At 37.7% G+C, this 12,974-nt stretch overlaps 1 protein-coding gene across 2 annotated transcripts in view; it reads left to right on the top strand.

Moving 5' to 3' along the window:
• KDM1A (lysine demethylase 1A) overlaps window positions 1–12,974 on the top strand; it is a 29,607-nt gene that overhangs the window by 12,826 nt on the left and 3,807 nt on the right. The window contains exons 4-17 of one of the 2 annotated variants that reach the window (XM_032227507.1): window positions 2,444–2,577; window positions 4,009–4,087; window positions 5,435–5,527; window positions 6,290–6,396; window positions 6,765–6,846; window positions 7,453–7,547; window positions 8,015–8,157; window positions 8,515–8,605; window positions 9,216–9,350; window positions 9,492–9,565; window positions 10,165–10,276; window positions 11,186–11,318; window positions 12,053–12,240; window positions 12,464–12,581. In XM_032227507.1, the coding sequence (XP_032083398.1) occupies window positions 2,444–2,577; window positions 4,009–4,087; window positions 5,435–5,527; window positions 6,290–6,396; window positions 6,765–6,846; window positions 7,453–7,547; window positions 8,015–8,157; window positions 8,515–8,605; window positions 9,216–9,350; window positions 9,492–9,565; window positions 10,165–10,276; window positions 11,186–11,318; window positions 12,053–12,240; window positions 12,464–12,581 (1,584 nt within the window). The remainder of the gene's footprint in view (window positions 1–2,443; window positions 2,578–4,008; window positions 4,088–5,434; window positions 5,528–6,289; window positions 6,397–6,764; window positions 6,847–7,452; window positions 7,548–8,014; window positions 8,158–8,514; window positions 8,606–9,215; window positions 9,351–9,491; window positions 9,566–10,164; window positions 10,277–11,185; window positions 11,319–12,052; window positions 12,241–12,463; window positions 12,582–12,974) is intronic. The other variant, XM_032227508.1, reaches the window with a different exon arrangement.

A 12,974-nucleotide genomic window follows, 5' to 3' on the forward strand; every position in this document is an offset into this window, starting at 1 on the left:
AAAAGCATCATTATAGTTCCAAATGTCATTTATTCTTTAAAAAGAATAAAAATGGAATAACATGAGGAAAGCAAGTAAAGAACTGGAACTCCATTGCATATTATATCTCAACATTTCCTTTTCCATCATCTAATAATGCTTACTCATCTCTAGTATTTAGTGATCCTGAAGATGAAATCATCACAGAGTTTGTGAGATATTGTTCCTAAAAAAGGAACATATTCTTGGATTTTTCAAAAGAGCATTATGGAAGACCTTTTGCTTTTGCTCCGATGAAGTCTTTTCAAGGCTAAATGCGATCAAATACAGGCAGTTAGACAATATAATTTTAGGCTCAAATCTATGCCTTCCTAATATGTAATTGTCCTATGAGATCAGGAAACATAGGGAATTATAAGCGCCGAGGTGGTGCAGTGATTAGAATGCAGTATTGCAGGCTAATTCTTCTCACTGCCAGGAGTTTGATTCTGACCAGCTCAAGGTTGGCTCAACCTTTCATCCTTTCAAGATCGGTAAAATAAGGAACCAGATTGTCGGAGGGCAATATGCTGATTCTGTAAACTACTCAGAGAGGGCTGTAAAGCACTGTGAAGCAGTATATACAGTAAGTATAAGTGCTATTGCTGTTGCTAAAAATGAATTGGAGGCAGTGGCACCACTTATATGACTTCTATAGAAATCAGTCCAGCCTCCCGATGTGACAAACATATTGGAATAAAGACTTATAATAAGGTGTTAGAAAGTTTATAATGGGCTAATTTTCTAAAGCTGGAATCAGCATAATTACAAATTGTGGGCCTAATAATAGTGGCAGATTACTCTTGCTCTAGAAATTTTTATTGCAATGCGTGCATAATTGGTGCCATTATAGTACCATAATACAAACTTATGTTTCCAAGTTTGTGAACTTGGAAAGAAAAGGTTGTTAGTTCTTTCCAAACTACTGAGGATTGAAAGAAAGTGTCCCAAGTAATTTTTCAACAGAGAATTGATTAATTTCCAAAGAGGAATGGCACCTGCTTAGTCTTTTTCAGGAAGCAACTTTTGTCATAGCAATTTACACCTTCCCACTTTATAATAGGAGGCAAATGCTTGGAAACTGTTTCGAGCCCACATGAGTTGTCAGGCGGACAGCCTTATCATTAGTATAAAAAAGAAACTGAATCAGAGTTACTGGCTAGCTTTTGGTGGATGAAACTCAAGATTTTATTAGGATGAAAAATGAATATAGAAATAGAAAAAGGAAAGGAAAAAGGAAATCTTTGTTCTACCTCTTTGTAGATAGGAACTGAAGAGGAAAAAAAATAAGCAGTGCCACAGTGGGACAGCATAAATATATTTCCATGAAAATATTGATTAATAGAGCTGACAGCTTCACCTTTAAATCAATAAAACATAACATTTTGAGAACCTCAAGAGTAATTGATCTAAAGGTAGTCCTCAACATACAACCACAATTGAGCCCAAAATTTCTGTGCTGAGACATTTGTTAAGTGGATTTTGTCCCACTTGATGACCTTTCTTGCCACAGTTATTAAATGAATCACTGCAGTTATTAAGCTAGTGACACGGTTGCAAAGTGAATCAGGGTTCCTCATTGTCTTTGCTTGTCAGAAGGTTGCAATGGGATCATGTAACCCAGGAACATTGCGACCGTCATAAATATGAGCAACTTGCCACGTGTCTGAATTTTGATCATGGGACCATGGGGATGCTGCAACAGTCGCAGGTGTGAAAAACATTTCACTGCCATTGTAACTTTGAATAGTCACTAAACAAGCTGTTGTAAGTCAAGGACTACCTATACTTTTGTTTATTTATTATTCATAGTTATTTATAATTTCCATTTTTAAGCCCTGTACCCAAACATGAATGCCTTTGTGAAATATTGCCTGCTTCTTTTAGCAAGCCTCTTCACTTATTAGCAGGATCCTAAGGGATGATTGACTTGATATACAAATACTTCATTAGGATTGCTATGTCTGCACGGAAGTTCAGTAGTACATTTGACTAACGATGTCTAAGACTAGACTGTATGCTGAAACTTTGCTTTTTAATAAGTTTCCTGAGATAAGAACCCTGTTTCTAAGTAAACTAGGTTAGGTGCACCCTTGCCCAAAAGTGGAATAGTATTTAGGAGGATTGTCATCCAGCTCAGTTAACAAAACTCTGAGAGATTGAATTGATTTTCATTGCTCAGCTATCCTTGCAGCATTTTCCAAGGTCTCAACCAATAGTTTCAAAGAAAAAGACAAGTTGTATTTAAAAATGGGTTCCGAATATATTGTCAATAGTCATTAAAAGATGTTCTTTCTGTGAAAGAGCGAAGAAAATATATCATCCGAGTCTGCCTATTTCTGTAGTTTTTGCATAGTGTGTGTAGCAAGATTTGTTGTTTCTGGTACTTTTGCATACTTGTCACATGCTTGTTCTTTCATTGTAGGCGTGGAAGGCGCAGCTTTCCAGAGCAGGCTTCCACACGATCGAATGACATCACAAGAAGCAGCTTGTTTTCCAGATATTATCAGTGGGCCCCAGCAAACTCAGAAGGTTTTCCTTTACATCAGAAATCGAACGGTATGCTAATTATTTCAAGCTCAAATACTTTTTTTCCTAGGATGATAAGGTTTTCCAAGTAGTTCTGGATCTCTCAAGCATGCACTTTGTAATTTTTGTGTTTACTGGATTCACTTTCTCTTAGTCCAACTTATCTCAGAAGGTTCTTGTTGTGGGGAAAATAGGAAGGAGTATTAAGGTATTTTTTCTGCCTCAAATTATTTATTAAATCAATAAAGGTGGGGTATAACTACATATATAAATTCAGCTGAAGATGTGATTTCATAATTGGTTGCTCAAAAACAACTTAGAAAAATATTTTCCATAATAAAGACACAGTGCTGTGGACTTCAAGGTGCAAGTAAGCTTAAAATGTGGTTTAATGATAGTTTAAATAAATAAGTCCACTCCTTCCAATATTTTTTTCCTCTTCTTTGATACTCACAACTTCCTCTTAGCCACCTGAACTTATGCCTTGTCTGCATTTCCCTTTTTTTTTGGTGTGTGGGGAGTGTCTTAGTTTTTCTTCCAGTTTCAGTTTAGGGTGCCAGCTTATATAATGAATACATTGCTTTTCTGATCAGTTGTTTTGAGAAAGAAGAGGTGCGTTTATCACAAAACTCTGCAGGCTTGGTTCACATGGGCTTGCTCACAGCCCATTCAAACTCTTCCACTGGCATGATTATGGATTCAGGTCAATGAATATTTGGTTTCTTCTGTTTTTGAAAGCCAAGTGAATTGCTGCCAGTGTGAGTTACATGCAACCTCTATCTGAAACAACTTTCTGTAACCTTGACTATTCTTGAGCAATTTGTTTCCTCTTTTGATATTCTACAAGAATACATTTAGTGACTATTCAAAGTTACAACAGCATTGAAAAAAGTGACTTATGGCTGCTTTTCACATGTCCAGTGCAGCATCTTCATGGTCACATGATCAAAATCCAGGCACTTGGCAACGGACTCATATTTATTTTTATTTATTTTCCAATTTGTTTTTATTTTAAAAAAAAACATAAAAAAAATCTCATCCATTACATACAGCATGTCTTTTGGTTACAACGGACTCATATTTATGATGGTTGCAGGGTCCCTGGGTCATGTGATCCCCTTTTGCAACCTTCTGACAAGCCAAATCAATGGGAAAGCCAGATTCAATTAATCACCGGGTTACTAATTTAACAACTGCAGGGATTCACTTAACAATTGTGACAAAATGGGGGAAAACTCACCCACATAACAAATGTCTCACTTAGCAAGAGAAATTTTGGGCTCAGTTGTGGTCATAAGTCGAGAACTACCTGTATAGATGGATCCTCATATTTAAAAATTTTCTTTGATGTTAAATGCATGTAAAATTGCAATGCAAACTCTACATTTAAAATTGTTAACACCTGTATTAATGTCAGCCTAGATATTGACCACAACATTTTGTGTGTGTGATTAAACACAGTTGCAGCTCTGGTTGGATAACCCAAAGATTCAGCTGACCTTTGAGGCAACACTACAGCAATTAGAAGCACCCTATAATAGTAAGTTGCTGATGTGGGGGATTTGAGTATGTCATAGATAGTTTTTTGACTGGTGGTGATAGGAATCGAAAGAGCTCAAAATAATAACAGCAGAAACACTGAAGCTGAAGAGATGCTTCATATGGTCACATCTCCATTCCAGCCTCTTTTCCTTTGTATCTTCCTCCTGCCATTTTGCCTCTCATCTTTTGACCTTGTGTGTGCTTTGGGCTGTGACATGCTGCCATTTCTGTTCTTTCTATACAGGATCGTACTTATTTCAGCCATATTTTACAAAACCTCTGTGCCAAAACAAAAGAGATTTTTCATACTGCCTGCAACTTACAGAGACATTTCTTACATCCCCCCTTTTATGTTTTTGCTCTCATACTAATGTTTTGTCAATATAGGTGAATTCTTTTTCATTGTCTATTGTTCTATTACTTCTTTTCTGTTTACACTTTTTTCATTTCTTCCTTTTTATTGTCGTAAGCCGCCTAGAATAGCCCTATGGCAAGATAGGCGGCAAATAAACGTAACAAATAAATACCACAGATACTCTAATCACAGTCCTTTTGGGTGCCTCTATTTCTTGAGGTTTCACTGTGTTGTCAGTCAATTTTCAGACTCTTTGTGCTAGCATGTGTGGGGCAAGTAAGTTTTCAGATTAATTGGGACCATTTAAACCAAATGGAAATCTAAAGAATTTGCCATCGCCTCGGAACTGGCTCACACCTGTCTGTTATAAGACTTATCAGAACCCATGAGCCTCCTCCTTTTCATCTGTTTTTTCTCTCTCAGTAAGACGATTATTCTGCTTGATATTAGGTAGTAGAAAGGCAGGAAGTAACCCAAAATTATTAGTTATGAATATGTACGCTTGCATCATCTAATGCTTATGAATGCTTATGCTTGCATCATTTTTCCCCTTTCCTGAAATCTATAAATATCAGCGCATTTCTTTGGTTTGCAGGAGTGGCTCCCTTCGGTGGGGTCTCCTTCCGTATGTACTGTTTATATAACAACCACTGCAGTGAGCCTTGATTGTTTGCTTTGGGTCCTGTGTCCTTTTCACACATGGCAACTGGAGAAAAGGGCTGTGTTAAGAAGGAAAAGTCACGGGTGGACTGTGAAATATTTGCTTGTGGAGATTTTTAGGGAAAGGGGTTTCTTGGTTTTTTCCACTATAACACTTTTTTCATTAGCTTGGTAAATCCCTCTGACCCGTCCTTATTTGTTGGACTTTGTATGGGCTATTAATGTGGAGTAAGTGTGTAATTAGAAACAAAGACTGGAGTGACACTGTCAAGTCCTATACAAATATCTCCCCTCCATAATGTTCATTAAAAGATATTTTTGTTGTTGTAGGTGATACGGTACTTGTCCATCGAGTACATAGCTACCTGGAACGGCATGGCTTAATCAATTTTGGCATCTACAAAAGAGTGAAACCCCTACCAAGTAAGAACTTAAATTGCTTTTTTAAAAAAACTTCAAGATATATCATTTCATCTTTTAAGTTAAGGCCAAGTGATTTGTAACATGTGCAGACAGTGCTCTAAAACTGTAACTCTTTTTCTAGATTCTTCTTTTTTTTTCTCCCAAGGAAGTAGTTTATGCTCACACATCCTTCTAAGCCATGCTTGTTTTAACATAGTTTGGCACGCAGTTTATATTAAATGCTAAATCATTGCTTGTAAAACACTGTAGCTAAATTTGCCTATCAGTAGCTCTGAATGAGACAAACTATTGCAGCCAAGTGCAATGTAGATAGCTGAAGCTTTGAAGTTTAAAAGAAAGACTATTATTGAGTTGATAACTCTAACTACTGAACATGGTTCACTTGTCTGTCAACAGTGATACCCCACCTCAAAATAACACAACAAATATAGTATCCCAGTAGATCAAGCGACGTGGTTGACCGCTTTCGAATTCAGGAAGTGGCCAGATGGCAATAGGAAAGAGCAGGGTAATGTCCAGTTCCTGGGCTTGAGCTGAGCAGCAGAATGCTTGGCTACCAGTCAGGCTGGAGAATTCAGTTCTTATTTCGGTATATTTTATATTTTATTATGCTTTTATTGCATTCAGAGGATCAGCATTTCTGGAAATCTCTGTCCCTTTTGGAAGGATGGTGTGTTTTAGTTTGTATTCACTCCTTTAGTCAGAAGCTAGTCTCTCTGTTCATTTGCTCCCTAATGCAATAGCACTTCTTGATGTTTCTAGCCAAGAAGACTGGCAAGGTCATCATAATTGGTTCTGGAGTTTCTGGATTGGCAGCAGCTCGGCAGCTCCAGAGCTTTGGAATGGATGTCACACTGCTAGAAGCGCGGGTGAGTGGGCAATGCCAAAGTGTGTCAACCTTGTATAAAGTACACTCTCATAAGCCAATTTTCTCTATTAATCTTGGCTGGAAGGACTCAAAATGCATAAAAGAGAGGCTAAGATTCTTTATTCCCCTTCCTAGATCTTCATTTTGCGTACTAATTATGTAATTTCCAGTTCCTTTTATTTATGTAGAGCCTGCCTTTTGCAGAAGCGTAAGAATGAGGCTGAATAGACTTCCTTAAAATAGCACATATTGTATGAGGTTTTCTCCTTGCCTACGTTTTGTAGTATTTCAGAGGTCTTGCTGATATGTTTACAGTGAGAACCCTGAGGTTGCCAGTCTTAAACCTTGTGCTTTTTTTTTTTTTTAAAGGATCGTGTAGGTGGCAGGGTTGCTACTTTCCGCAAAGGAAACTACGTTGCAGATTTAGGAGCCATGGTAGTAACAGGACTTGGTGAGTCTTACCTTGAAAATGTGTCTGAATTCAATTTCCACAGACACATGCTTATGCAAAATACAATCTCTAGGTTTTGGTATTGTGTTTTTTCACACAGAATTAGAAGTTGATTCTTTTTAACTTTCTCTTTCCTTGTTCTTTCTTCTCAGTCTTGTGACCTTAGAGCTCGCTCACTTTCACATCTAATCTATATAATAATAGATCTTCCCAATAAGAAATGAACATCTTGATTGCAAAGTCCCTCCTTTTGGACCAGATAATTTGAATAAAGCTCAGAATGTACTGCAGCTTAGCACATGTTTTCTACAACCCCATTTCCTTTGCATTCGTCAGACAATTGGCCATCCTGGCTGGGATGCTAAGAGTTGTAACTTGGCACACCTAGAATGTTCTGGTTTAGGAAATATTAAATTAATCTGTTCTCTTATAGGAAAAAAACTGTGCAAAAAAGCTTAAGGAAGAGATGAGTATGCCACTTCCTGCCCAGTATACAAAATACATTATTATCTAACTTTTGATTAAATGCTTACCTTTGATCATTATACCTCTAGGTCCTTGTTTTGCTAAATTTATGTATTTTTCTCTGTATAAAATCTTTTGCAGGTGGAAATCCAATGGCTGTGGTAAGCAAGCAAGTAAACATGGAGTTGGCCAAAATAAAACAAAAATGTCCACTTTATGAAGCCAATGGACAAGCGGTAAGTCTAGTTATTCTTGGAAAGCAGTATTGAGGAAATAGTTTAGTTGAAAATACTGTGATCTGTTGACTGGGTGCAAAAGTCTTTGCCAAGGTGGTTTCCAGTGTTAAACTCTCCTCCCTAAATTTCCATGTTGCATGCAAAGAGGAAATATTTTCCCTGATAATGTTTAAGTTTAAATTAAATGTTATTCTCACATCACATGCATTTTAGGAGCTCATCCATTAAATCTGATGTTGGAAATGGCTGGGCCATAGTAACTTTCTGAACCTCAGTGATTATTTAGTCATGAAACAGAAGTTAAATCTTTCACAAGTCATTCTCTCCTAAATGAGTACTCAAAATAAGCTTCTGGCAGGGTTTGAAATGCTCATTATATGGAAAATGTACTTTTAGGCTAAGGGCTTCATTGAACCTCTCCATTCTGAACTGTCTGCACCTGTTTACTTCCACTTGCTAACCGACAGGTTCCAAAGGAAAAAGATGAAATGGTAGAGCAAGAGTTCAACCGTTTGCTAGAAGCTACCTCATACCTCAGTCACCAGCTGGATTTCAATGTCCTCAACAACAAGCCTGTTTCTCTTGGCCAGGCCCTGGAAGTTGTCATACAGTAAGTAACGCTAAATGTCACGTCAAGTGACGTGCCAAGCGTTAAGTCTCCATCCAAGTGCATCCATGTTGTGGTGGTGGCACTGTGCGTTACAGCCTTGCGCACAGCACATTATGGCCTAGGTGCTGATAAACAGCTTCAAATTCCTCCTTTTTATGCCTCCATAGTTCATTGGCTTCTTCTATTTCATTTTATTGCACTTTTTTTTCTATTTTGAGAAAATTAGAGACCCAACGTCTTGCACGCTCTGGAGAGAATTGGCGTGAGAAGATGTTTCCGTGTAGTTTTCCTCACTGAACTACAGCAGCATCTTTGCTAAAGGTCTGTGGCAGTTGCTGACTTCTTTCCTTTCCACAGATTACAGGAAAAGCATGTCAAGGATGAACAAATAGAACATTGGAAGAAGATAGTGAAAACTCAGGAAGAACTTAAAGATCTCCTTAACAAGGTTAGCATTGTTTTTGACGCATGACTTTGAAAAAAGTTGACTTGCTTTTAAGGAGTTGCCTTAATCCAAATTATAAAGAAGCCAGAGCTTTATAAAGAGCCAAGGTGGCGCAGTGGTTAGAGTGCTGTACTGCAGCCACTTCAGCTGACTGTTATCTGCAGTTCGGCAGTTCAAATCTTACCGGCTCAGGGTTGACTCAGCCTTCCATCCTTCCGAGGTGGGTAAAATGAGGACCCGGATTGTTGTTGGGGGCAATATGCTGATTCTGTAAACCGCTTAGAGAGGGCTGAAAGCCCTATGAAGCGGTATATAAGTCTAACTGCTATTGCTATTTTCATGGAACTCCAAAAAAGTTTGGTTACTTAAAAAAAAAAGGCAGATGGTTTTGTGCCTATACTTGTGCAAAATCCAAAGTACTTTCTTTGAAATCATCTTCAAAGTATTCACAGTCCTAGTATTTCTGAATGCAGATTAACCAGTGCATTAAAAATTGGGTTTCTGTATCGTCAGTTTTTATTTGTATTTGGCTTCCGTTTTCCTTAAAATTCTGCAGAGGTCAGGAAATGCTTTGCTTCTCTTCATTGGCCAATGATTTTCCTCCCTGTTACAGATGGTAAACTTGAAAGAGAAAATAAAAGAGCTTCACCAACAATACAAAGAAGCCTCAGAAGTAAAACCACCTCGAGATATTACTGCAGAATTTCTTGTGAAGAGCAAACACAGAGATCTTACTGCCCTTTGTAAGGTATGAAGTAGAGGGTCTAATTGGATATTATTGAAATACGTAATTTAATTTACCCTGTTCTGTACACTTAAGCACTTTCTACAAATATTGCCTTTTAGTAACCATCTACATATTTGTCTCCTTACTTTATTTTGTGATTAGGAATACGATGAGCTAGCCGAAACACAAGGAAAACTGGAAGAGAAGCTCCAGGAACTAGAAGCAAATCCTCCAAGGTAAAATCTTAGGAAAGAGACTGGATGTCTTATGTTGATGGTCAAGTAGATCAATGAACTAATTGCAAAAAAAGACTACATTGATGTTTAATCTACATTTATAAATTGTGCTTCAATTATAATGCCGATAAATGCAATCAGAAAAGTTGCAGATTCCTTCGGAGAGTAGTTTGCACTTCAATTCAAATGGAATGAATTAGATTTTAAAAAGTGATTTTTATCTCATGTGATAACTCCTGTAAAATTCTCTCCTACATGGTCACCTTGCTAGGGAATAGCAATGAAGAACTAATCCAGTACTCAGATTTCTTGCCAGTATTATTCATACTAATTCATAAAGAATAAGTTTTTAATATCGGTGGCCCTCTTTTAGCAGTTGCCTCATTTAATAATCATTCAGTTACATAATCATTTAATGCCCAATCCTCTGATTTACAACGTACAGATTAATCTCTATTACCTTGCAAAATAATTAAGAATGTTTTTTAGACTAGCTTTGGGTGCAGGAAATTTAAGTAACACTGTTAAACGTCTAAGGAAGAAAAATGATGAGAGCGTATATTCAGTGTTTTGTTTTGTTTCCTCTCAAAAATGTGCAGCGATGTGTATTTATCATCAAGGGACAGGCAGATTCTCGATTGGCATTTTGCAAATCTTGAATTTGCAAATGCCACACCACTTTCCACTTTGTCATTGAAGCACTGGGACCAGGTAACTATTCCCTCCCTCTCCCCCGCCATTACTAAAATTTCAATGGGGCTAAATGAATAAACACAAATGTCAGGGGAATCGAAACATTCTTCTCCATTGAACTGTACAAGTGATACAGCAAGTAACAAGGCTAAAGCTAAAATTCAGAAAACTCAGCCACGAGTCTGAATGTGCTGCACTCTTAAACTAATCTTGCACAAGCAATCCAAAAGGAAAAGTAGAAAAATAAATACTATGATGACTTTGAAACATTAGATGTAACTGGCCTGAAGAGCTATCGTCGTAGCCCAACAGAGCTATTCTCCATCAGCAAATTCAAATTAGGGGCACCAGGATTATTCAGAAAAAAACATTAAGTGATGAATACTATAATTTACTTGATAAATACTTCTGAATTTTTTACAGGGGAGTACAAAATTTAAAAAAAACATGGAGGGGAAGAGAAGTAGAATCACTGTCTTGTTTGCCAAAACAGGAAACGACTATGCTCTTAAACAGAGGTCTTCAAACTTGTCAACTTTAAGACTTATGAACTTCAACTCCCAGAATTCTCTGCTGCCTGGAGAATTCTGGGAGTTGAAGTCCCAGTTGACAAGTTTGGGGACCCCTGCTCTTAATGATGGAAAGCTAGGGGAGGAGGGATTTAATTGGGCAGCCCTACAATTTCTGAATATTAAGACACTCAAGGTTGGAGAAAGTTTGACCAGGACTTTGTGTAACAACAAATAGATGGACTTCTTTTTCCATTGGCTGCCTATATTCAAGCAGTATACTTTTGGCCTGTCACCCATGGAAATTACTCACTTCCTTTACCCCTAGAGAACATGAAACAATATGAGAGAGAAATTACTGACTTGTTACAAATGCTTTGTACTGATGAGTTTTCTAAATCTTCTCCCCCCATTTCAGGATGATGATTTTGAATTCACAGGCAGTCACCTGACTGTGAGGAATGGCTATTCTTGCGTGCCTGTGGCTCTGGCAGAAGGATTAGATATCAAACTGAATACAGCCGTTCGGCAGGTTCGCTATACTGCTTCAGGTAAGCAAAAACAGAGTTCTTTCTGATTATCCTGTTGGCTCAAATGCCTCTTTTGGTATTGTCTTCAACCAAGAGCCCTGGCTGGATTTGAACACATGTTCACCCACAATTTGTCAGTGTTCAGAGGTTGTATTTTCTATGGGTGCAAAACTGATATACAAACCTGTTTTCCCATGGATCTCCCAAAATAAATAAATGCAATAAGGGAATGGTCGGATAATGGATGAAAGTATGGATGCAAAATTAATATTTTAATATCACCAAAGTATTTGTATTTATGGTGAACCAGTAAGTATAAGCAAAAAGTAAGAAGTCTGAAATAGGCCAACTCGCTTGAACAGGAAGTCAAGATGTGCAGGCAAAATATAGTGCACTTGCTTGGCAGTATAGAAAGCTTAGTAGAAAATAAGAGAGGTAGAATTAGTAGAAAATAATAAAACTTCTGAAGTGGTTTTAGAGAAGGATAATAAGGTTCCAAACATTTTGGCTGAAACAAATCAGGTTTAAATCTCTGCAGTGCCAGTGTTTATTGACCAAATCACATGGAAAAATTGTCAAGTAAAAGAACTCTAGATGGAAATCATGGCATTGAGAACTGGTAGATTTCAAATTCATTTAATTTTTAGAAGCAGTGAACAGAAAACAGTTACTTACAGTAGCCACTTAATTTAGCCATTTGTTCTCTCTCCATCATTTCTTCATGACGGCCTCTTTTCTCTCCATTCTTTCACTAGGATGTGAAGTGATAGCTGTCAATACTCGTTCTACTAGTCAGACTTTTATTTATAAGTGTGACGCCGTGTTGTGTACCCTTCCTTTGGGAGTGCTAAAGCAGCAGCCTCCAGCAGTCCAGTTTGTTCCTCCTCTTCCAGAATGGAAGACATCTGCTGTACAGAGAATGGGATTTGGAAACCTTAACAAGGTAACATGAAAAGCACAAAGACTGTTTATTTAGCAAAACTGGTCAACTCGTGGATGGTCAGCGTGACTCTGCATGCAAAATGCCTTTATCAATGCCTGAAGTATTTTCTGCAAGAATAAAAAGGCATATCTTTTTTTGAAGTTCTGTCATCTGTTAAACCACTTAAATTCCTAAAGTAGGAATACTTTAATTGGCGTTAATATTTTCCTCCTTTGCTTAATAGGTTGTGCTATGTTTTGATCGCGTGTTTTGGGATCCGAGTGTGAATTTGTTCGGCCATGTTGGCAGTACAACAGCAAGCAGAGGAGAGCTTTTCCTGTTTTGGAATCTTTACAAAGGTAGTTGTGTGAAGGCGTGTAACACTCATGTTCCAAGGAGCAAACTGGAATTCCTGAATACACAAGGTCCTACATTGGGATTGTAAACTATGTGCTCAAAGTACATAAAATATTAAACACTGATATCTGTTTAAAGATTGAGTACAAAGTTGTTGAGCTTCATTTTTAAGAACCGTGGAGCCTGCAGACCTGGAAAAGTTGAAAGTGGCAGTAAATTTAGGAGATGCAAGAGAGGTCTTCAGGTTGCATGGGCCTCAAAGGAAAGAAACTGAACTATATTAAGCGAAAAATGGTTCCTTGATCCCTGAATAACTCTCATGGGCTCCCTGAATCTCCATAACTGGAAACACCAATGTTGGCCAATGTTTCAGCATGCGCTTTCAGCAGAGTAGTGAG

Source organism: Thamnophis elegans, chromosome 12 (genome assembly GCF_009769535.1).
Source record: "Thamnophis elegans isolate rThaEle1 chromosome 12, rThaEle1.pri, whole genome shotgun sequence".
NCBI lineage: Eukaryota > Metazoa > Chordata > Lepidosauria > Squamata > Colubridae > Thamnophis > Thamnophis elegans.